Genomic DNA, 25,949 nt, shown 5'->3' with positions numbered 1-25,949 from the left:
TTATGTATTCACTCTGTAACCATCTATGTATTGGCTGTCCTTGCATTCAACAACTAGAAAAGACAACATTTGAATATTGGCTTGACAAAGTCTTAACGTTTAAAAAGTTTTGACGTTTAGATTATCAAGGCCTTAAGTAGTCTGGTTACTCAGGCTGTTTTAAAAGAGATAAATGTTACATACTTTGTGCAAGGGAGTTTTTTTTTTTAAAAGGAGGATGGTAGATTGTTTCTTAGGTGTTCTTCATGATTGCTTGGCCAGCCAGATAGATTGTCAAACCAACATAATTTGTCCTACACAACTGTCTAAAAAGAATTCCTGTAGTGTGATTTCATGTCATTTAGTAGTTCTAAATTTTAAACTAAAGTAGTACGTCTGACAGGCTAGCACTGCGCCACTGCCACTGACAAATCCAAATCCAAACATTTTCGATCATTTTGTGTACAACACAAGGTGTTTCTGCATAATTTGCCAGCCAATTTCCACAGTAATTAAGGGAATTGTATCATTCCATTGTTGCGCACAAGTCACTTTCTCTACTGCCTCACTGTTCCTTTTTAATCTTTTATTCTTTGAAATTACAGCAATCACATTCAATGAAAAATCTGAGAACTGAGATGAAAAAGACCTTGTGCAGTGGAATAGACTGTGATGACAATTGAAATGAAAGAATGTAGAAGGACTGCACGATTAAAAGGACAGTTCACCCAACATTTTTTAATTATTTTTAATGATTTACTCACTCTCAAGTTGTTCCAAACCAAAAGAAGATATTTTGAAGAATGTCGGTAATCAAACAGTTGATGGGCCCCATTGACTTCCATGGTATGGGGGAAAAACACTATGGAAGTCAATGGGGCCCATAAACTGTTATTTTTGTGTGAACTATCCTAAAATCACGATTGACACGGCTGCGATTTAATTAAATAAATATATACACTGTTTCAGAGTGAAGTGCGGCACTGTGTTCTTTTAACACAAGCAGCTCGTGATCCAGTGTTTCAGAGTGGCTTGGTTCACAGTAAATGCTGCTCCACATGAACTCATCTCTGCTTGAGTTTCAGTCACTTATAACATGAATTTAGAAATGCAACATGTGCCAACCATCTTCTTAGATATTTAATGAGAAGCGCTTATAAATAGGCTTTTGTCAATAAAAAAGAGGCTTTACGGCCTTCTTGCAGGTTTTTACCAAAAGGTTCAATGGTTTAGTATTTGAAAATTTAGAAATTAAGTGCAGCCCTAGAATGTAGAAAGATGTGAAGAGAGTGTAGCATTGTTGTATCTGACCTGAAGGGGGCAGTGTGGCTCTCGGTGGTAGTGTGGGCAGCAGAGGCCTCCTGATTGTTTTACTGATATTGATCAGCATGGGCCGCAGTATCTTAAGGTCCGATGGATTATCTAGCATGATCGGTTCATCCGGGAAGCTCAACTGTGCAAGATCCTCGTATCGAATCTGTCGGCCGACCCCAATCGGATACACTTTCTTATGAGTGGAGCTCGTAGGCCGCTGAATGACGTCCGTCGGAGGGCTCTGTGTTATAAGAAACACCATCTGGTCTGGTGTATTACTTGGTGTGTCTGTAGTGACAGTCTCATAAACAGAACGGATGGCATGGCCTGTGTTGACCTCTGCACCTTTGGTCCAGCGTAACTGTCGCATTCTCTGCAGCACCTGTTCCCTGTGCTGCAATTCCATGCGGCTGATTACCACAGTAACCGTGAGTGAGTACTGCATCACCGTGATCCGTAGATTCTCCACCTCTTTCTGATCGAGTGAAGCGATAACATCGACTAAAGCATCACGTGTCTCATTGAAGCCTTCCTCACCCACTGCATTTGAGCTTTCCAACAGGAAGACAACCTCATATGTTGTTACTGTGGGCGGAGGAAATGTCATTCCAGGACTGGGGATGCTAGGAAAGGAGGTTACAATGGCAGCGGTTGGTGGAACCGTGGCGGCAGTAAGTTTCGAGGTTGTGGTAGTTGTTGGGGTGACTGAAGTGGTGCTGGGCTTTCTGGTAGGGGGTTTCTTTGGGGGTTCAGGTTCCAGTCCCAAAGTGCAGAGGTAGTCTGTGATGGCCAGAGCCTCATCGTCTAGCTCTGCTACGCTGCTCACTATGTATGAGCGACTGCTGGGCGTGGCCTTCGTGATCTCATTAACCTGTGCCATGTTGACGTCAGGCCCTAGAGCTACAGTGACGATGGTGATGTCTTTTTTACGCAGCAGACGCTGAGTACTACGCATGGGTCTAGGATTTGAGCTCGCCGTCAGCAATATAGCGACTCGCCCTGCATGCTCGCGCTTGTTTTTATCGTAAATGTATACTGCTAAATATTTTATTGCCTCGTCCATAAATGCGACATCACCACCGCTGTACCGCAGCTCACGCACCATCTTCTTAAAGATCCATTTTTGCACCTGCATGTCATAACTTTTCACGCCGGAGTGGAAGAGCAGAACCGTGGCGCGAGTGTGGGCAGAGCCCATTCTGAATCGCTCCACGACCCGGAGGATAAAGAGCTTGATTAAACTGAAGTCATCTTCACTCAAAGCAGAGGAGCCGTCCACTAAGAAGGCCAGGTCCATCGCCCTATCACAGGCATCAGCTGGCACCGGGGTGGAAAACGGTAGTGGCGTAGGAGTGTTGCTGACAGTGGTTGGTGCTAGTGTGGAGGCCAAACCAGTTGCAGGACATGGGCCACACGTCAGCGTGTTGCTCTCACAGTGACTGAAAACAACAAATGGATGAATCTCACAAAACCGGTTTAGAACCTGTTTTATAAAGCATAAAAATTATTTTCTTACAGTTATTTTGTTGCAAATTAGTCTATGTATGTATATATATATATATATATATATATTAGTCTATGTATGTATATATATATATATATATATTGTATATATAAAGGCTACACACATTTAAAAATATGTATTCAAATATAATGTTAATATAATGTGTTAATATAATATGTTAATAAGTAAATATATAATAATATTAAAATGAAAACTAAAATAGATAAATACAAGCTAAAAATATTAATAAAAATAAATACTACTTGTATAACATCTTATATAACAATCTCTTCTTCCTATTTTTTTTATTTTGAGATTAAATTTGACCTATTTGATTTCATGAGATTCTCCTACAAGCTGCATGGAGTAATGAGTGATGGAGATCAAAACAGAATGTGGCATAGCATACCATATCTGGCAAAGATGAGGATCTTCATGGTTAATGATGAACTGTTTTCCATGGGAGATTCTCTCTCCGTTATGCACACACACCTGACACTGTGACGGTTCCACACACTTCCTCAGAACCTCATCTAAAACTTGCCCTGAGGGATTGAAGCAGACAAAACGAGTGAATGTGCGAACAAAAGTGAGATTGAAGTCTATGAAGTCAATTTACTTGTAGGTATCTGTGAATTGGTGCTACCTGGTGGGCAGACAGCATGGCATCCCTCCACACATGTGATGGGACAGCTCAGAGGTTCAGGATGCTGGCAGGTGGGAGGGCAAGCGCTACCACAGGCGTTATATCTCCACTCACACTCCACCCCTGCGTCCTTATTCAGTTCCTCACAGCTCAGTGCTGTAGGTAAAGAGTCATTTAGCACACACTATTGTAAAGTTTGACTTTCTGTAGTACACTTATTTCAGGGAATAATCTGCCTTTGGGTTAAAGGGTTAAACTGGCGCCTATATAGTGATCTGTCACGCCACATTTAAGAGCGTCAAAACGACATTGTTTGAATTTCGAGATAAAATGGACATAATTTGAAAACTGACACTTTGTTTCTTATTGCAAGTAACAAAACGTGGAGCTTATTGCGATAATTGGTGGTTAATGGTGGTTAGGCTACAACGCTGTATTCGTCTTGTACACATAAGACACAAGAAAATTTGGGGGACGAATACGTGTACGTTACAACCCTAGTACAAATGTTAAGGAAGAAAAATTGGTTTTGTGACAAGGTAAAATAGGGTCAACCTCAACAATGGGCTAAGGCTGGGCTGGCAGAAGGTGGTGGGGTGCATTGGGTACGACATGAGAGTATCGCGATACGTACCATGGGTGGTGTATCGCGGTTTTTCGGTTTGGTTTGAATATCGTTACACCCCTAATATACACTATATTGCCAAAAGTTTTGGGACGTCTGGCTTTACATGCACATGAACTTTAATGAGATCCCATTCCACACTTTTCTGGGAAGGCTTTCCACAAGGTTTAGGAGTGTGTTTATGGGAATTTTTGACCATTCTTCTAGAAGCGCAGTTGTGAGGTCAGGCACTGATGTTGGACGAGAATGCCTGGCTCGCAGTCTCCACTCTAATTCATCCCAAAGGTTGTTCTATCAGGTTGAGGTCAGGACTCTGTGCAGGCCAGTCAAGTTCCTCCACGCCAAACTCGCTCATCCATGTCTTTATTTACCTTGCTTTGTGCACTGGTTCGCAGTCATGTTGGAACATGAAGGGCCCATCCCTAAACTGTTCCCACAAAGTTGGGAGCATGTAATTGTCCGAAATGCTGAAGTATGCTGAAGCACTCAGAGTTCCTTTCACTGGAACCCCTGAAAAACAACCCCACACCATATTCCCCCCTCCACCAAACTTGACACTTGGCACAATGCAGTCAGGCAAGTACCATTCTCCTGGTAACCGCCAAACCCAGACTCGTCCATCTGATTGCCAGACAGAAGCGTGATTCGTCACTCCAGAGAACACGTCTCTACTGCTCTAGAGTCCAGTGGCGGCGTTCTTTACACCACTTCATCCGACGCTTTGCATTGCACTTGGTGATGTAAGGCTTGGATGCAGCGGCTCAGCCATGGAAACCCATTCCATGAAGCTAATCTGAAGGCCACACGAAGTTTGGAGGTCTGTAGCTATTGACTCTGCAGAAAGTTGGCGACTTCTGCGCACTGTGCGCCTCAGCATGCGCTGACCCCGCTCTGTGATTTTACGTGGCCTACCACTTTATGGCTGAGTTGCTATTGTTCCCAATTGCTTCCACTTTGTTATAATACCACTAACAGTTGACCGTGGAATATTTAGTAGTGAGGAAATTTCATGAATGGACTTATTGACCAGGTGGCAACCTATCACAGTACAACAGTTGACTTCACTGAGCTCCTGAGAGCGACCCATTCTTTCACAAATGTTTGTAGAAGCAATCTACATGCCTAGGTGCTTGGTTTTACACAATCATAAATTGTGGCCATGGAAGTGATTGGAACACCTAAATTTAATGATTTGGAGGGGTGTCCCAATACTTTTGGCAATATAGTGTATGTACTGTATATATATATATATGCAAGCATTTGACAGAAATGAATATGCATATTTTTATGTGGTTAGAATAAGAAAATACCTTGTTAAAAGTAAAATATATTCCAGGCAGTTAATATTGCACTTAATTTTATAATAATAATAAAAACATTTCTCAGAACACAGAACTATTGTATACAGTTTCATAAGACTTTGAATACAGTACACGATTCATTTGAAATACTTTTATGTTATTTTCAACTTCATTGTGTAAAAGAGTGTGAACGTTCAACCTGATATCTTCTTTTGTGTTCTGCAGAAGAAAGAAAGTCTGTCGGGTTTGTAACGACATGTGGGTGAGTAAATGACCTTTAAATGAAGTGCCTTGCTCAGGGGTACAGTGGTGAAACTTACGGCATAAATCGTTGGACCTCCAGTTCACCAGCAGCCCCTTCTGAGCACATTCATGAGCGTATGCGGCAATGGTGTTACAGAAACATGCACAATCACCGACCGATGGACACGAGCATGTGTCATGAGTACAAATGTCCCAGTACGGCTCAGGGTCCACCTGATACAGTCAGAGTAAAAAGTAAACAAGTGTAATAAGTAGTAAGAAAGCAGAGTAATGGCCACATGTTAGTGTATTGTCATCATTTAATTGTGACTATTGAGTATAAGTGTTACCAACCACAACATTGCACTCCCTGAAGATGGCGCTGGTGAGCACACGGCAGGACTGTTCCACCGTCACCAGTTTTACCATGTCTGTGCTGCACTGAGACACCACCTGCATGCAAATCAAAATATGTAATCTCAGATCATTTCATGTCTCTATGTTCTGGCTTGCTCTAATAAAACACTCCAGTTCAGGCCGTGATGTAACTCACCGGAACAGCGTCAGCACAGCTAGGTCGAACTTTCCACGAGTTTCCAAAGTCTGCAGCGCCAACCTCCATCTGGTTACTGCTGCTCAACAGATCGTTATTCTGACTGCCATCAAAATTTCCACAAAGGCCACAGACTTTCCCCTTAAACACACACAAATTAACTTAATTTCTCAACTGTATATTCTAAGATAAGTAGTTGTAACCCATATTGCAGACATTCTCAAAGGTAAAAATAATTTCTAAATTATGTTTTATTCATACATTTGAATTCATAAATTATTTGTAACTCAAAAACATTTTTTTAGAGTTCACTTCAACTAAATCTGACAAAAACTCACTTCTGGGACATGCCCAAAGGTAAAAACAAAATGAAATAAATCACATAATTTAACTCTAAAAATGTTTTTATTAGCATTAACTCTTGCTAAGTATGAACTCGCTGGGTACATGTTCAAATATAAAAATTATTCAAAACATTTTATTCATAAATCTTTTTTTAACTTTTTTAATTAACTAGATAAATCAGACAAAACCCCATATTGTGGACATGCACAAAGGTTAAAAATAAATCATTCTAAATCATATTTTATATATACATTTGGATTCATAAATCATTTAAATGATTATTCTTTTTTGTTTACGTGGTAAATCTGACAACAACTCACTTTCAAGCCATAACATGCTAAAAGTTCAAAAGAATTCAAATCTTTTTATTCATAAAATTTTATTAATTAATTTATCTTAACATTAAAAAATATTTTTAATAAATCTGGCTCCCTTTGGGACTATGCTTAAAGATAAAAAAAAGATTTATTTTTTTCATAATATTCGATTCATAAATAATTTTTTACTCTAAAAATGCTTTTTTTAGTTAACTTTCTAAATCTCACCACTTTGGTAACATACTCAAAGGTAAACATTATTCATAAATATATTTAACAACAAAAAAATAAGTCATTTATGGTATGTGCTCATTTAGATAGCTAGTCAGATGTGTGTATGTGTGTTTTTCTTTGTATGTGTGTTACCCTGTACTGTCCGTTGATCTGCAGTGAGATTCGGGTCCCTGTGTCCCAGGTGATGGAGATGTGTTTACCCAGAAGGATGATGTAATACTGTCCAGAGCGCACAATCTCAACCACTGTCTCTTTCAACACAGGCCTCTTCATCCTCACCTACAGAAGAAGACAACAGAGAAAGAAAGCAAAAAAGCCAGTTTGCTTTTACTTCACACATGATGCTTGTCATAACATTCAGTAAGCTAGTGGAAGAATAATTTCACAATCCACAACATCTTTTATATTTAAGCAACCTTGCAGATATTGCAAGTCTATGTATCTATATATATGCATGTATCTATGTATGTATACTATGATTCTATGTATGTATTAGGGGTGTAACGGTTCTCTGTAAAAAAATCGAACCGTACCATTCTCCACCAACGGTTCGGCGCGCACTTGCACCGCGGTTCATCTTAAATCTGACGATGCATCTACACTCACCTAAAGGATTATTAGGAACACCATACTAATACTGTGTTTGACCCCCTTTCGCCTTCAGAACTGCCTTAATTCTACGTGGCATTGATTTAACAAGGTGCTGAAAGCATTCTTTAGAAATGTTGGCCCATATTGATAAGATAGCATCTTGCAGTTGATGGAGATTTGTGGGATGCACATCCAGGGCACGAAGCTCCTGTTCCACCACATCCCAAAGATGCTCTATTGGGTTGAGATCTGGTGACTGTGGGGGCCATTTTAGTACAGTGAACTCATTGTCATGTTCAAGAAACCAATTTGAAATGATTCGAGCTTTGTGACATGGTGCATTATCCTGCTGGAAGTAGCCATCAGAGGATGGGTACATGGTGGCCATAAAGGGATGGACATGGTCAGAAACAATGCTCAGGTAGGCCGTGGCATTTAAACGATGCCCAGTTGGCACTAAGGGGCCTAAAGTGTGCCAAGAAAACATCCCCCACACCAATACACCACCACCACCAGCCTGCACAGTGGTAACAAGGCATGATGGATCCATGTTGTCATTCTGTTTACGCCAAATTCTGACTCTACCATCTGAATGTCTCAACAGAAATCGAGACTCATCAGACCAGGCAACATTTTTCCAGTCTTCAACTGTCCAATTTTGGTGAGCTCTTGCAAATTGTAGCCTCTTTTTCCTATTTGTAGTGGAGATGAGTGGTACCCGGTGGGGTCTTCTGCTGTTGTAGCCCATCCGCCTCAAGGTTGTGCGTGTTGTGGCTTCACAAATGCTTTGCTGCATACCTCGGTTGTAACGAGTGATTATTTCAGTCCAAGTTGCACTTCTATCAGCTTGAATCAGTCGGCCCATTCTCCTCTGACCTCTAGCGTCAACAAGGCATTTTCGCCCACAGGACTGCCGCATACTGGATGTTTTTCCCTTTTCACACCATTCTTTGTAAACCCTAGAAATGGTTTTGCGTGAAAATCCCAGTAACTGAGCAGATTGTGAAATACTCAGACCGGCCCGTCTGGCACCAACAACCATGCCACGCTCAAAATTGCTTAAATCACCTTTCTTTCCCATTCTGACATTCAGTTTGTAGTTCAGGAGATAGTCTTGACCAGGACCACACCCCTAAATGCATTGAAGCAACTGCCATGTGATTGGTTGATTAGATAATTGCATATTGATAATGAGAAATTGAACAGGTGTTCCTAATAATCCTTTAGGTGAGTGTATAATATGGTTTATTGAAAATAACGAGTAAAACAGACAGACAAAGTTCTGCTAATGCATGTGTCTGTTGATGGATACACATTCTGGGTTCCCAGTACATTACAACAGCAATGATCAAATGAATGGGAACTCGCGCACGCTGTGAGAAGATTGTTTGTGTGCGGTGTGCGCTCATCTGAAGACAGACAGCATGCAAATATTGAACTCTTTCAAGTTTTGCACTTCAACGGACAAATTCACTCAAAAATGATATCAATATGCCCGTCTTAGTGAGTATCCCTAGCAGGCATAGTCAGTTACGTCTTAAGTGAATGAAACAGTCGAGGCAAGTGTATCAGTATACTATTGAATAGCTTTTGTAACTTCAATAAGGATTAATCTTTAATTTATACAGTCAAATATGCAATGTCATTTTACAATTTCTGTACCTGAAAACTAATGTTAGACCTACCAGAAAAGCATGATTTATTTTATTTTAATATTTGCTCTATTCTATTTATTTGTGCTGTTACTTGTAGTTTTATTATTTGTTCTCATTTTCTTTATATTTATTTGACAGTAGTCCTTTTTTCCCTGAACATAGCACATACCGAATCATACCATTGTATCCATCCATCCATCCATCCAATCTATGTTTGCTCTGCCAAGAAAATATCTGTTGCAGTACTGTGCATTTATTGACTTTGACAACAGCATAACATTTTATTGACAACAGCATCCAAGACTGTAGCTATCTGCTTTATAAAGTCAAATATAACTCTATAAATCAATTTTAGTGTTACCTCGCCATGTTCCATTACAATCAGTCCTCCCATGTACATCACTGTGATGCTTTTACTGCAGCGGTAACCTGCGATCCCACAAGCGGAGTTCTCCACCAGAACCCTGAACGTGCCATCCAATCCGTTGCAGTAATCCTACTCAGACGGACACAGAAGAATGAGCGAAAACATGAATGAATATGAGGGACAGAAGAGAAAAGAGAGCAAGAGAGCGAGAATATTGACTTTACCTGAGCTAGTACGTATTGGCAAGGTCCAGGAAACGAGAACTTCAGTCCATCAAAGCTGATGTAGTTTGTCTCTCCTATAACACGACACACACCGTCACACACACGCTGTGTACACTTCCACTGACGCTTCTCACAAACACTGGGAAAGAAAGGGAAATGTAATTGTAACACAATAATATGAATGTTTATAGGCCCACATCTGATGTATGCAACAAAATAACATTACACCAGTGTCAGCCTGTAGAAGATCCATGATTGGCTCATTTACCAGGTGTTGCAGTCCACATTAATGCTCTGTCCTGAGGCATAGGGGCGGTTGTTATGGTAACAAGGGCACTGGTCTTGTGGAATGCATTCTCTTCTGTGTCGAACCTGCAAACACCCATAACATGAAACAATTCTCTTTTTTGTAGCCTAAAAAGTTGTAAACATTAAAAAGCTGCATACGTAAAAGAAAAAGATTTTAGAAAATAGAAAAGTAACTATAATATGCTGTAGATAATATTAATTTAAATAATTTAGCAAATTTTTCTAATCATAATGTGGTGTTCAATTATTGACATTACAGTTTTGAAATCCCAAGTAAATAGTAACACATAAATGTCTAAAATTGATACTTTTACAAAAGATTTCTATTTCAAATAAAACATTCATCAAAGAATTCTGAAAAAAATCAAAAAAATGATTTCATCATTATTAATAATAATAGATGTTTATTGAGCAGCAAATCAGCATATTAGAATAATTTCTGAAAGATCATGTGACAACGAAGACTGGAGTAATGATGCTGAAAATTCAGCTTTGTGTCACAGGAGTAAATTATTTTTGAAAATATATTCAAATAAAAAACAATTGTTTTAAATGACAATAATATTTCACAATATTACTATTTCATTTCTTTTTAATCAAATAAAGGCAGCCTTCGTGAGCATAAGAGACTACTAAAGAATCAAAAGTAATATAGAAATATTTATCAAAACAGTAAACAGTTCTATAAATATAGTTCTATACATAATTTACTAATCCTACTTGGTTTATGAATTTAAACATAAATTATATTAAGTGTCAAACGGTTCATTAGAACATTTCGTGTTCACTTTGATACTTACCGTTCCAGGTGGACACATACAGCCAGACACACATCCCTGACTGACACACTCCAGCTCCAGATTCTGGCAGGTTTTAGCACACTCTATCCCAGCATCCCTTGCACTTTCACACTCAAACCGCTGCAGTGGAGGTGGACAAGAGATAGAGCGCCGGCCTACAGGTGAAACACACACACAAACAATTCAGTACTTCATTTATCTAAACTACAATATTCTGTCCACTTGTATCAAAGTGCAGTTGTGCTCCATTAAAAATGCAGAGTTATGAAAGCATGGAGAAATACCTCTTGAAGAAGAATGATCGTCAAAGAAGAGGTCAGTCAGAGTTGATCCAGTGGCTTCATTAGAAGTGCATTGCATGGATCCACTCTCACATACACTACACAAAGAAACAACATAAAAAAAAAACGAATAAATATATAAGCGTAAATGTTTGGAGTTGGAAATATTTTTATTTTTGACAGAAGTCTCTTATGCTCAGCAAAAATACAGTAAAAACAGTAATATTGTGAAATATTATTACAATTTAAAGTATATACATTTAGTATGTATATATATATACTTTATATATTTCCTGGCAGATGATATTCAAATTTCAATTAAATTAAAGCCAATATTCTGGTTAGTGCTGCCTACTAGTAATTTTAATAAGACAGTGGCAATATAACGATAGTCTGTGTCATGTAAACACTTTATATTTAATATCATATGAGTCCGGTGAGACACAGGCAGTTGACCAAACATCAAGCTATCAAAGAAACCTGACGTGTAACTGTATAGTAAAATACTGTGTTTTTTCCCTGCTAACCAGATGGCGTGATGGTCACCGATCATGTCGTTGGGCTCAAAGATCTCTCCGTTATGGTGGCATGAGCAGTGTTCGGGTGGCACACACTCCCCTGCATCACTGAGGAAGAGTCCTCTGGGGCAGAAACAGCCTTCTTCACAGAACCCACCACAATCACTGTCAGGCAGCGATAGAGACCGGCACGTCTGATTACACACGTTCCCACATACCTCGTACACCTGGTCATCCGGACAGGTCAGTTCTGCTCAAACACACACACACACACGTTTGGTTTTCTATCATGATGGAGAGTTTCCATTAACTTTATTTAGTATGTTTATTCAACCGTTTTGGTACTGTTTTGCTGTCTTAACTCTTAACTCTTGAGTTTAAACCTACAGACAGAATGAGAAATACCACAGTATCCATGACCCCTCCAGTTGATTAGCACTCCCTTGGCTGCGCAGGCGGCTGCATAGCTGCGGACGGCATCACACAGGCACTCTTGGCCGTCTGCGCAGGAGCACACATCATAGCGGCAATTTGTCACATATGGCTCAGGGCTGACCACATCATGACAGGGTTCAAATTTCACAGAGAGCAGCACAGCACAGGCTTCTTCTGCAAAACGCACTGTAGACAGACACACATACAAATCTATCAGGTTGTCAACTGCTAGTCTTTGTTGCCCTCTAGTGTTCAGTGCATTTATAAATCATGACATCATACATGCAAGCAGCTATTGGTGACATCAGTTCTTCTTAATTTAAGATATTGCAAAGTGAACATTATTAAACATGCCATTTAAATGTGAGATAAAATTGCATGTATAGTGCATTTATAAATATGTAACCACTACATTCCTGCCAATACTCAGATTAGTGGTCAATATGTTATTTTAATAACAGATTCATAAAATTTGACATCTGTGCCCCTAATATAGATTTTTTTTTTTTGTCACAACCTTGTCACAGTGTGTTTGTGTATACCTCTCTTAGGATTTAAAATGCAGGGATCTGAGTGTTGCAATTGAAGATCATCACAGTCCGCGTTCATCTTCCATGCATTGCCGAATCCTTCGACGCGTGTCTCCACCAGCCCGCCCACTGTTAAGAAGTCGTCTCCTTGGTTACCATTATAATTACCACACAGACCGCACGTTTTCCCAGCATAGGCAGGGTTTAGCTGCAAAAACACACACACACACACACACCCTCACATATCAGGTTTGCAGCACGGGAATATTTGATACATGTCCCAGATTCTGCATTTCACATGACTTTATATGTACATGGGGAATTATGTATGCATTATTTTGAGTGCATAAAGCACCTAGCATTCTCACACACATGACATGTGATCAACACTGTTGAATATTCCAGCTAAAACCAGTTGAAAGTGGTCGATTTGTTTTACAAGGTTTCTTAACAAGCTGGTTGTTTGTTAATTCAAAGTGGTTTAGGTGATTGATTGAGGCTACGAAGCTTTAAAAAATGAAAGAAAAAAAAACACACCATAGAACTTATATCATAAAACTGTCAGTTATTATAAAAATGGTCATCTTTGTACATTTAAAATTTTTTATTTCAGTTAGCTGCCAAGTCAACATTTCTAAACTGCATGTAACATTTTTAAGTTTAATTTGTTCATCTAATATTTATTTTATTTTATTTCAGCTTCATTTTAATTACCAAAAACAGTTAACAGTTTAAGATTTTCTGTAATATTTATGTGTGAAATTTCCTAGCAATTTCTGAGTGAAAGTTGATTAAATGTTTTTTGTTTTGTTTTTCAGTGTATAGCCTGGTTTTTCCAGCAGGGCACACTCACCTTCAGCAAAACACGTCCTCTGCCATCCCAATCCAGATGTAGATCGTCACCGTAACGCAATCTTACAGATGACAACACCGTATTCTGCACTCTTAGGGGACCTACACACAAACACATTACTGTTATGCTGCGCTATAATTTTTACATCAGTATTACATTGTAGCTGTCATGTATTTGAAGAAAAAAAGGCATTATATCTATATGTTCTGTTTATGCATTGTGTATTTCGCTACTTGACAGACCATTAATTAAGGGTGTTTTCACATCCATTCCATCCACAGAGACCACGCCCCCATGCTTGAGGTGAACCGTCTGATTGGCCAGATCTCGGAATCTCAGTGTAACTGACCGTGTGCAGACGGCATCTTGGTCATCTGCACACTTCAGCAGAAAAATACAACCATAAGCACACAGACAAACAAACAAGCACAAGTGTATATACTACACAGAAGATTTCAGACCTGTGCAGTCTCAACGATGGCCGAAAAAGAGTTGCTCTGGCAGTCTTTAGCGAGCAGATACTGACAAATCCCACTGAAGGTGAAGAACTTATCGTCAAAGGTCTTATAATGGGACTGTCCTGTCACCAGACACCCCCCTAAGAAGAGACAGAGGAAGAAATCAATAAGAAAGCAATGTTTCTTCATCAGGGCATTCAGAAATATTCAACATTAAAATTGCATTTGCAAAACATTTTAGTGATGTAATGGGTCGTATTTCCTGGTGAAAAAGAATATTTTGTGTTACTTACTAGAAATTGAGCTAGATTTACATTAAATTACTGTATTGATTATTTGAAGGTTAATAAAAAATAAAGAAAAGTAACAAATACACATTTACCAGGACATCCTTCGTTGGTACATTCCCATGATCCATGGCGACAGACGCTAAAAGTGAAGGTGAGTTTAAGTGAATGTGTGGAGATATAGTAGTAGCCACACATATTTGAATGCATTGTTTTTTATGTGTGTACGTATATGTGTGGGTGTGTGTGTGTGTCCCACCATGTGTTGCAGTCCTGCGATATGGAGGAACCAGGAGGGTAGCTACGCCCAGCATGCGTGCAAGAGCACTGAGAGACGTCAACACAACGATCTCCATCCAACACCTTACCCGCTGACAAACACATTTCACACATTCAACACTAAGCAGGAAAAGGAATGATAAAGCTAAGACAAACATTATCATTGGTGGTTTCTTTGTCTTGTTTTTCAGTAAAAATATCTAAAGATAAATTAACCTAAAAAGCTAGAATGCACACAGTTGCATCAGAGAATATATTTATAAAATATTTTTTCCATTTATTTTTTTTAAACCACTACCACTTTAAAGTTGAGGGTAGGTATAAGATTTTTAAATGGTTTTGAAATAAGTTTCTTGTGCACACCAAGGCATGACCAAAGATACAGTAAAAACAGTAATATTGTGAAATATTATTAACATTTTACAAAACTGCTTTTTTATTTTAATTTACTTTGAAATGTAATTTATTCATGTGATGCAAAGCTGAATTTTTAGCATCATTATTCAAGCCTTCAGTGTCACATGATCCTTCTAATATGGTGTTTTTTCTGCGTTAAGAAACATTTCTTAATATTATCAATGTTGAAAACGGTTTTGCTGCTTAATATTTATGTGCAAACTGATCATTTTTTTCAGGATTCTTTGATGAAAAGAAATTTAATGTCTTTACTGTTTTGATCAATTTAATGCATCCTTGCATTATGCTAATATGAATTATGAATATTACAAGTATCAATTTCTTTCAAAGCAAAAAATCTAACTTCAAAATCAAAGCCCAAACTTTTGAATGGTAGTGTATAATTATAGTCATTATTTAATATTAAAGCATCAACTTAGCTGACATTAAAAACACACAAGAGAGAGGTCATAAACAGCAAGAAGCAAAAACAAAATTAAGGTAAATTGAACTTTTCTAGATTGGTTGACCGGTATCACTCTCACCTGGGCAGTTGCAGCCATCAACACACTCCTCATTGCAGACTTCCTGGATGTTTACACTCTGACAGGACGTGGAGCAAGTCGGGGTGCAGACACTGTACTCCATGCCAACAGGACACTTAGGGGCTGAACAAATAGTAAAATATGTGAATATACACATAGTCAATATCAGATATGAAATGTATTTATATAAGTGTGAAAGTGAGATTACTTACAGCACTGGCTCTGCACATGCCAGTTGGACAGTGTAACGCCGTGATTGGCACAGGTGCGGGCATACTCCAGCATGGCCTGACACACGCATTCATCTCCCGTTCTGCAGTGACAGGCATCAGACTCACACACGGACACAAACGCTGCCGCATCCACAAGGTGAGCACAACGCAGGTAGAGTGCTGAGCTGCTCATGGCCTCACATCGTGACATCTGATCCTGAAACACACGCATACACACACTGAAAAATCGGTGCAATCGTAACACTTTAGTTTAGGGTACAATTCTCACTATTAACTAGTTGCTTATTAGCATGCATATTACTAGGATATTTGGTGTTTATTAGTATTTATAAAGCACATATTAATGCCTTATTCTGCATGACCATATTCTACATCCCTTAATCCTACCCATTACCTAAACGTAACAACTAAGTTACCTTACAATGCAATAATGAGGAGTTTATTGAGGCAAAAGTCATAGTTAATAGTGAGAATTGGACCCTAATCTAAAGTGTGACCGTGCAATCTATATGATAAGGTACACAATGGATTGTAACAAGGTTGTTTTTGTTGTGCAGGGAAGCATCTGACTTTCGCTGATTCTCCGGTGCTGTTGCAGCTCTGCGACGGGGGCAAGACCCGTTTACAGGGTTCATCTGCCCCTTTCATGGCCCAGGAATTTGCAAAGTCGTATGGATCATCTGTCAGAAAACCTAAACACACACACTTAAGTCTGTCAAGAATATGCTCTGGTCATATTTTACTCCAAACTGTACATAAAACAATTATAAAAAGTTTTTTTTTTTTAAAGAAATTAATACTTTTATTCAGCAAGTATTAATTCAAGCAAACTTGACAGAAAATACATTTATAATGTTAATAAGTGTTGTTATTTTGTTATTTTAATGGACACATTAAAGTAATGGGCTTTTTTCTTTTTACACATCACAGTCTTAAGAAATGGGTGAGAAATGTGCTTAATTATCATGAGCAGTTAACAGAAATTCTATATTTTAATCTTCTTGCATACCAGTGTTGTGCCGAATTTCGACTCTCTGTTATGTGGTGAACTCATGTGAACTCGTGTTCTAAATGTAAACATCTGATAAGTGCACCATCACAAAAGCTGTAATATGGAACAATGACAGGACACTAACATGCCCCCTAAAGGCCCAAATAAGGCTCTGAAACAAAGAGTTTTTGAACTTTCTAATGTTTTGTCTTCTGGATGAACATTGACGCCACCTATTTCCCTAGCTCGTATTAATCAGCATCCTGTCCACTGCTTTTAAGACATGGTCTTACCGAAAGATTGTTTGAGAGGTATGTTGTTGTGTTCATGCCTGTGTTAGTGTCGCACCTTCTTGTGCGGTGTAATCATCCTCCACCAAATAATTGTAGTTTCCACACAGGCCACATGTACGGTTGCTGTGATGCTTGCCGAGCGTTAGTTGAATGTTATGCGAGGGGTCTATACGGATGGAGAACCCGAACTCTTCACTCCATAGTCGAACGTACCCCAGCTCGAACCCTACAAACACAGAGCTCGATGCATATGGCAATGGGATCCTGGAGGGAACAAAAGAAAAAAATAAATTTATATGATACCCTGATTAAATGAGTAGCATAGCTACTAGCATTAGCATTAGTTGTGTTTCATATGTTGATGAGCTGGTGCCCTAACCAGGCTGATTAACTACTTTACCCAGTAGTTACCAACTAATCCAGCCTGGAAATTCATGATGGTCTAAGATATCAACGTGGTATAGTGATATATAATAATGCATATAAAAATACTAAAAGAATGCTAATGGAATATTCTACATTATTTTGAATTCTTCAAAAATAAAATAAGGAAAACGCACTGTAAAAAAAAAATATATATATATATTATTTGTGACATTCCTTAGTCAAAATTGTTTGTAAGCAAACCCTACACCAATTTATTTTAAGTGTAGAATCTCAATTTTAGTGTTTTTTAAATCATATTCCAATTTTCACAAAATTGGAAATACAGTTAATCCAGTAAAATCTTATAGGATTCTTTTTGACTACAAAAAAAAAGGTTTGCATGCGATTTATAGAAGAACCATTTTTGGTTCCCCAAATAACCTTTCAATGAACAGTTCAAAAAAAGAATAATTTTGCCTAATTTTATTATTTAACATTAATTTTGTCTAAAATTTAATTTTTCCAGTATAAAGAACCTTTTGTGGAATGGAAAGTTTCCATGGATGTTGAAGTTTCTTCATGGAACCATAAAAGCCAGCGCCTTTATTATTAAGAGTAAAAAATTTCCAGTTTGTACCTCTCTGCTCCTTGTGACAGCATTCCATGAACAGAGAGGTGAAGCTCAAAGAATTCTCCCAGAAACAAAGTCACTCCTTTCCTCTTTCCGTGAGAGAAATCGCCTATAAGTAAACACACATCCTTACAAACAAGCCATAGCTTGTTTAATTCAGGAAAAACGGTTTGTGTGCGTGTGTGTGTGTGCGTGGCAGGATTTTTTTTTACCAAGTATGGAGAAGCTTCTGTGTTGGCAGTCTCCCGCCAGCATGTAGCTGCAGTCTCCAGGGAACTCATAAATCACACCGTCAAAAGTGTGTATATGCTGCCGGCTAAACAGACTACAGCGTCCAGATCCCTCGACAGACACAAAACCTATAGAACAAAGAGAGTTAGAGAGTAAAGCACTTGCATGCTAGTTTTTTAATCAAGTGTCATAACTACCATTCAAAATGTTTTTGAAAGGAACCAAGGCTGCTTTTTTTTTATTAGATATATAGTAAAAACAGCAATATTGTGAAATATTATTACAATTTAAAAAATATATTAATATATTTTATATTGTAATGTTTTTTAAAAAAGTGATGCAAAGCTAAATTTTCAGCATCATTTCCAGTTATCAGTCTCACATGATCCTTTAGAAATCATTCTATGCTGATTTCCTGCTCAAGAAATATTTCTTATTATTAATATTGAAAACAGTTGTGCTGCTTAATTCTTTTTTGTGTGTGTAAACTCTAAAAAAAAATATTCAGTGGCTTAGTAAATATCACAGTAATAATTAACTTTATTAACTTAATAAAATGTCTGAATATCATTTACTTGATTGTTTGAGTTGAACTTGAACATACCAAAATAATTGACTAAAAATTCAACAGTTAATTTTGTCTAAAATTTACAGTTATATTTAAAAAGAAATTCTCAAAATATTTGAGAATGGAGAATTAAACTGATCTGTTTCCAGAACCACAAATATTACTTAATTCAAATCAATATTATTAATCTTTAAAGGAACACTCCGACTTTTTGGGACTTTAGCCTATTCACCTTATCCCCCAGAGTTAGATAAGTCCATACATATACCTTTTTCATCTCCGTGCGTGCTATTAGTCTGTTTGACGCACCCACCGCTAGCCTAGCTTAGCACAAAGACTGGATGTAAATGGTTGCAGCTAGCATACTAATCCAAATAAGTGACAAAATAACGCAAACATTTTCCTATTTACATGTTGTGATTTGTATAGTCACAGAGTGTACAAAAAACAAAGTCACATGAGACACAGACATATTTTAACCGTATAAATAGAGGGAATGCATTAACGTCACTTCCCCGCCGGAACACGCCCCCCTCAGCGGGACTGAGTGGCAGAAGAGCTGCTGCGTGACTGGAGTTAATAGGGGAAACTGCGTTAACGCGAGTAAAACAAACTATTATCAGTTTAAACTAAAAGTTGGACTCGATATAGTGTTCCTTACAACTTATCAAAGATCCAGTGATCCATGGATATTAACATGCAGCCAGGAATCGTGTTTCCTGACATTTATATGTGCCTGATTTCGACACCGGGGAAATAAATTAAGACAATTTGCCTGTAAACGTTTTATATAAATACAATATAGATAGGTCTAAATCCGAGTGATCACTTACATTAATGTTATACTGTATATCATCATATCGTCCAGCCCTAAAACTTGTATAGTTTTTTGTCAGTGTTTATTTAAAAACATCCAATTATGCAGAATATAGTCTGTTCTGTAGCTTTTTGCAGTCTGTAAAAATATACAGTACCTCAGATTTCTGGTCAAATCTAGTTGTACAGTCAATCGCAAAGCTCTTTCCCGTTTTAGATGTGTTTTGTGTGATTTTCACGGCATTCACGCTGAAAACAAATGCTGCCGCTCAGTCTTTTTGCCACTTGTGGGCGTGACCGCATTCACTCCGGCCGACGGTGACGTCATGCGCATACCCTCTATACTGGGAACTATATTCTCTGAAGGCGAAGCACTGCTACTTGGGCGGAGTGATAACCGCAGCACCTGAGACGCGCCGTGGTGAGGAGCAGAGAGCTCTCAGGTGATGCGGTTATCACTCCGCCCAAGTAGCAGTGCTTCGCCTTCAGAGAATATAGTTCCCAGTATTTATACGGTTAAAATATGTCTGTGTCTCATGTGACTTTGTTTTTTGTACACTCTGTGACTATACAAATCACAACATGTAAATAGGAAAATGTTTGCATTATTTTGTCACTTATTTGGATTAGTATGCTAGCTGCAACCATTTACAACCAGTCTTTGTGCTAAGCTAGGCTAGCGGTGGGTGCGTCAAACAGACTAATAGCACGCACGGAGATGAAAAAGGTTTGTATGGACTTATCTAACTCTGGGGGATAAGGTGAATAGGCTAAAGTCCCAAAAAGTCGGAGTGTTCCTTTAACACACTCTTAAGAAATTTAGTACCGGTAAGTTTACTCAATAGAGTGCCGAAGTGATGACGTCACTTTGTAGGACAACTCGGAAGCTAGCGGCGCATGGGTTCCCTCGATCGAAAAGCTCTGCATTTTCCCCATAGACTTTTGGAAAATCGCAAAAAATAAGATCTGTGTTTAACAAAGAGTTGTGACCCTTACACGTTTTGACTATCAAGATAATCTTTACAAGTTAATCCAAAATGTATACATTTTGAAGCCTATATAAAGTTTTTAAAAAACACAAGCAGACACAATAAAGTTTTAAAAACCACAAGCAGGTTATGTGTGTTGTATGTCACAGATCAAAACGTGTTTTTTGAATGGGTTTTTGCTAAATCGCCTGAAATAAGGTCTGTGGTGAACAAAGCCTCTAAATATTTTCACGTTTTGATCTATGACATAAAACACACCAGTTATAACCTGCTTGTGGTTTTTTAAACTTTATTGTGTCTGCTTGTATTTTTTAAAAACTTTATATAGGCTTCAAAATGTATACATTTTTGATTAACTTGTAAAGATTATCTTGATTTTTGAAGTTTTTTAATATAATCGCCACGGTCGGAGGTACTATATAAGGCTTCCCACATAATCCATCGTCAAATCTTTGATACAGTAAAGTAACGTTATATGTGTGCAGTCATGATATGTTGAAGGTCGTAAAGTAACGTAAACAAGGTTAACTTATATAAAAGCAAATTCGGGCTCTATAGGCTATTACATTACTAACTTAGTCTAACATGATAATTCATACATGCATCACAATATGTCCGGATTTTGATTCGTAAACAGTTGGACGTTTTACATAATGTTATATATTAATATGAAACACAAACAAACAGATCCAACTATGAAATTGCAGTTTATTATTGAGTCAACAAGAAATTACAAACAATGCGAAATCTACGTTAATTACAATGTTCTTTTACAAAACTCGGCATAACAGATAGCGTTTTTTTGCCTCCTGGGGGCTGTTCCATAAACCAAGATTAGAGTATAAGTCAGGCTTATTTCGGTTAGTCAGGCTTATTTTTGGTAGATTCGGTTTCATAAATCAAACTTAAAAAAGTTCAAACTCAGTTACCCTGGCAACTTATGCTGGGAAACTAGCCTGGTCCAGGGCAGGCTAACTGTCAGGCTAAGCCTCAGTTGTTACACAGATCCTCAACACTGACCGACAAGAACACAATGATATTACCACTGACAGTCTCTAATACCATTATTGGACTTTATAAATACACAGTATACAGAAAATCAACTTAAATAAGGCTACAATATAGACACATATATAAGGCGGTTTAAAGTTGTCCGTTTAGGACATGTCATTTTTGTAATAAAGACATTTTAATTAAGGAATGCCTCGGTTATCAGAAAATTCTCTCTCTACACGGTCTCTTTTATATATATATATATATATATATATATATATATATATATATATATATATATATATATATATATATATATATATATTATGTACTTTATTATGTCTCTCAATTCAAACACATTTAACACAATTATACAAATGGACAGTTCCTTTAAAGACATCATATTTTCCCCCAATAAATATTCCTTTTTTTTCCTTCTACTTTTTTTTTCTTTTGTGATAATACCAACACATACATATAAATAAAACAATAAATAAATATTAATAAAAATATAACATTCACATATATCAAACTCTTATAATGAATGACACATAATTCCTAATAGTTATTCAAGTAATATTATTTAAATATCAAATATTCAATATTAAATAAGTAAATAAATAAAATAACAAATAACTAGAAATAAAAGGGAAGGTTACATAAAAATGTAGTTAATGTAGGCCAATATATATTCCTTTATTTTATGGAATATTCTTTGATTTTAGAGTTGCACATATCTTTTCAAAATGTATACATTTGTTCTTAATTTAATGTTATCCTCTCCATAATGTGCTTTAGAAACTAAATCTAACCACTCATTTAAAACTGGGGATTCTTGCTTTCTCAAAAAAATTATTGCATTAAAAGCTGTAATTCTCAGCATTCTAAATAAGTATATCATCTTTATAAAGTAGCATAGGTCCTATACCCAAAACTATATTTTGTATCTTTATATATTTAGTTTCTTAAAAAAAATCTTCCCTGAATTAGGCTACTTCTGTTTAATTTCTTTTTTTTATTAGAAGTATAAAATATATGAGTGTAATGAGCTAGAAGTTCACTGCAACATATCCAACATCCTAAAGAGAAATTATTATAATTAGAAGATATTTCTAGTGTTATAAAATATCGCATATTAATTTTCCAAGCAAAATGTATATTTTAGTCAGAATTATTGCGCTCCTATTTGGCGCGCATGCGCGCAGCAGCGCTCGTTCAATATGAAGATTAGCAGCAAAATGGATACATTTGCACGACTTTCTAACATTTACAGATGGAGAATATAACTGTAAAATGTAATTTTTGCACTGAGGGGGGAAAAAACATGTCAGAAACGCATAAAACAGCACAAAATATACGCTGTTTGATGGTGGATCGATTTGATCCACGATCGACCTCTAGGGCTGCTTCAGAAACGCGTGCACACGCAATTATCTAGACTAGATAAACCTGGATCAAATTAGTGAGATTGCGTGAACTTCAATTACCTTTTATGGAACCACTTTAGCCCCAATTTATTTGTTATGCCCATTCAAGTCCGGTTTTGGAGTTTAATCCCCGCTTTTCTAAGCTTCATTTATGGAACAGCCCCCTGGATGCGTGCGCATCCGGTATTGTTTGTAGGCCTATACAAGAAACCCATGTATTAATACGTTATTTTCAAAGATAGAAAACGTACTTTTTTTGTACGTTTGGATAGATGGACGTATCTGCAACATTTAAACGTAACATTATTACTATTTTACAGCTACAAAACGTTAACTATTTACGTATATTCCATATCATAAAGATATATGTATAATTTCCCTTTTACCCTTTTATAGATAAATGTAAGATCCCTTAACCCTATTCCCAAACCTAAACATACCCATTTTATACAGAATAAAAAGGATAAAACGTAATGGACAGAGATGTGTAGGGAAATGGCAGTTTTATTAACAATAAAGCATTAAAATATATTTTGAGCCACTAATCCTACTCCTACCCCTAAACCTACCCATAACCATTCTTTAAAGGGGTCATATAATGCCATTTTTGTACAAGCTAATATGATTGTTTAGGGTCTAAATTAAAAGTTTGTAATATACTTCAATTAAAAATTCTCATTAGTATTGTAAGAAAACACTTATTTTACCGGGTCAAAAACAGCTCTGTTTTCAGCACGCCGTTTCAGTGCATATGACTTTAAATGATAATGAGTTTTGCTCACCCCGCCTCTCTGTTCTGCGCATACACCGTTTGTAACACAATAACACAATAACCATAACGCGTTGTTCAGTATAAACGTGGGATTATGAATTATATTGAGAACGTTGTACATAGAAAACATGCTGTAATGTACCCTGAGTGTAAACCGACGCATTCATCGTGAAGCGTGCAGCTAGCGATTTGCAAAGATTAATATAAATATTAATATAAAGATTAATAAAACGTTACACTCACTTTAGTTCTTCTGGAGGTTCAGCAGGAACACGAATAGGTTCCGATCCTTTATTCAGGTGCAGCTTCTTAGCAAAACCAGCTTTATACTTATCCTCGTTTATAAAGCAGTCTGGTGAGAAATGATTCACGCAAACACGAAAGCATTGACGTTGCTCGTGGGGAATATTCCCTTCGAAAACAAAACTCAGCCACTGCGTCTTCAGCGTTCGGGTTTAGGAACATTAAAATGACTGCTGTGTTCGTTATTACACCCAAGAACAGAACACCACAATCGCTTAGACGCCATTCTGCTCATAGACAGTGCTCCAGCATATCAACAATGAGAGCGCTAGAGTTGTGACGTTCGCGAACGAACCGATTCTTTTGAACGGCTCATAAACATGAACGATGGGAGCCGAGTCGCGGCTGGAGGGGAGCCGTTCTTTCTGTCGTTCTTTTTTCATGCGTGTTTCACACAGATGCACACAAATTAGCTCCTCAGTTATAGGGGAAGGGGCGCACCCAGCGCAGGGGTGCTACTGCCTAACAGCATGATGATAGTTGTGCACGCGCGCGCATCCTTTACGTGAGTACTCCAGTGGGAAAAAACCCTACGTGCTGTCATTGGGTAGGAGCAGAGCCAATGACTTATGCCGTCACATGGTTACTCCAGTTAAAAAAAAAAAAAAAAAAAAACCACTAAAGTAACACTAAGTTCCTTTGTAAATAAATACAAAGGAACTGCTTTGTATTTATTTACATTGCATTTTGTGTTCATGTTATTGTATCTACAGTATATATTTACAACTTTAAATTGTTTTTGTTTTTTATCAAAATGTTCTTGTGGTATTGTATGAATAACATAAGTCAACATAGCTTTACACATACACATACTTTGTACTAAAGGTAAATCCAAAATAGTGATATCACTTTCTAAGCAGAGGGATGTTGTGCAACCCTATGGAATATAGTCCACACATGACAAATGAGGTAATAATCAATATTTCAGAATAATTCAAACTCAGATATTGGTGTGTGATATCTGAGTTTTAATTAATTGACTACAAATCTCACCTCATCATTCCTCCCAGTGATTATTTCCAGGATAAACTGAGATTCCCCCAAGCTGGCTTCTTTAAACTGACTAAATATTTAAAAAGAGCCAAAAGAGCCGTTCTTTTGAACGGCTCTTTGAAAGGAACGGATCGCAAAGATCCGGATCTCCTCAAAGAGCCATAAATCCCATCTCTAGAGAGCGCCGATCCGCGCCGCGCAGACTATGATTGACAGGACGAGCGAGGGCGGGTCTGTGTTGAATCGCTGCTGTCAATCAAACAATCGTGGGAGGGGCTTCCGAGCGTGTGACGTTATTTGAACCACAAAGAAAAATATGGATAAAACTGAGGAAACTCCTGACGGGAACGAAGCTAGCGTTAAGCCAGTGGGTGCTGTTAGCGTGATCAACGAAGAGGGTAACGAGGTAATGAAGGCTATCGCTGACATGAAGACCTTTTTCTCTTCAAAATTCGAAGGCGTCCTGAACGCCATTCAAGAGATAAAAAAGGACATTTCCGAATTTGGTGACAGAGTATCAGAAGCGGAGAACCGAATTAGCGAAACCGAGGATAATGTGGAAAAGTTACAGAAAACTATGAACGTTCTGGAACGTCAAGTTGCAACGCTCACCTCTGATTTGGATGACTTAGAGAATCGCAACCGTCGCTGCAATCTCCGCTTAGTCAACCTGCCTAAAAAAGTGGAAGGGAAAGATGCGGCAAACTTTTTGGAAAAGTGGCTGTGTGATGTGTTCGGTGCATCTACCTTTCCG

General features: G+C 37.8%; 1 protein-coding gene across 2 annotated transcripts in view; it reads right to left on the bottom strand.

Annotated features, from left to right (window-relative positions):
- vwf (von Willebrand factor) overlaps nucleotides 1–25,949 on the bottom strand; it is a 75,238-nt gene that overhangs the window by 42,224 nt on the left and 7,065 nt on the right. For both annotated transcript variants that reach the window (XM_056236037.1, XM_056236038.1), the window contains exons 3-28: nucleotides 18,316–18,462; nucleotides 18,110–18,212; nucleotides 17,162–17,370; nucleotides 16,393–16,514; nucleotides 15,802–16,018; nucleotides 15,590–15,712; nucleotides 14,629–14,740; nucleotides 14,465–14,511; nucleotides 14,086–14,222; nucleotides 13,867–14,005; nucleotides 13,625–13,725; nucleotides 12,784–12,979; nucleotides 12,212–12,427; nucleotides 11,816–12,056; nucleotides 11,292–11,386; nucleotides 11,008–11,162; nucleotides 10,167–10,270; nucleotides 9,899–10,037; nucleotides 9,669–9,803; nucleotides 7,194–7,340; nucleotides 6,166–6,306; nucleotides 5,967–6,065; nucleotides 5,690–5,846; nucleotides 3,444–3,599; nucleotides 3,207–3,342; nucleotides 1,291–2,732 (exon numbers count right to left, since the gene is read on the bottom strand). In XM_056236037.1, coding sequence (XP_056092012.1) covers nucleotides 1,291–2,732; nucleotides 3,207–3,342; nucleotides 3,444–3,599; nucleotides 5,690–5,846; nucleotides 5,967–6,065; nucleotides 6,166–6,306; nucleotides 7,194–7,340; nucleotides 9,669–9,803; nucleotides 9,899–10,037; nucleotides 10,167–10,270; nucleotides 11,008–11,162; nucleotides 11,292–11,386; nucleotides 11,816–12,056; nucleotides 12,212–12,427; nucleotides 12,784–12,979; nucleotides 13,625–13,725; nucleotides 13,867–14,005; nucleotides 14,086–14,222; nucleotides 14,465–14,511; nucleotides 14,629–14,740; nucleotides 15,590–15,712; nucleotides 15,802–16,018; nucleotides 16,393–16,514; nucleotides 17,162–17,370; nucleotides 18,110–18,212; nucleotides 18,316–18,462 — 5,016 coding nt within the window. The remainder of the gene's footprint in view (nucleotides 1–1,290; nucleotides 2,733–3,206; nucleotides 3,343–3,443; nucleotides 3,600–5,689; nucleotides 5,847–5,966; nucleotides 6,066–6,165; nucleotides 6,307–7,193; nucleotides 7,341–9,668; nucleotides 9,804–9,898; nucleotides 10,038–10,166; nucleotides 10,271–11,007; nucleotides 11,163–11,291; nucleotides 11,387–11,815; nucleotides 12,057–12,211; nucleotides 12,428–12,783; nucleotides 12,980–13,624; nucleotides 13,726–13,866; nucleotides 14,006–14,085; nucleotides 14,223–14,464; nucleotides 14,512–14,628; nucleotides 14,741–15,589; nucleotides 15,713–15,801; nucleotides 16,019–16,392; nucleotides 16,515–17,161; nucleotides 17,371–18,109; nucleotides 18,213–18,315; nucleotides 18,463–25,949) is intronic.

The sequence above is a fragment of the Rhinichthys klamathensis genome, unplaced genomic scaffold (assembly GCF_029890125.1).
Source record: "Rhinichthys klamathensis goyatoka isolate OS25496 unplaced genomic scaffold, OSU_Roscu_1.1 h1tg000436l_1, whole genome shotgun sequence".
NCBI lineage: Eukaryota > Metazoa > Chordata > Actinopteri > Cypriniformes > Leuciscidae > Rhinichthys > Rhinichthys klamathensis.
The sequence above is the reverse complement of the archived record's forward strand: the minus strand, read 5'-3'. Positions and strand labels throughout refer to the sequence as shown.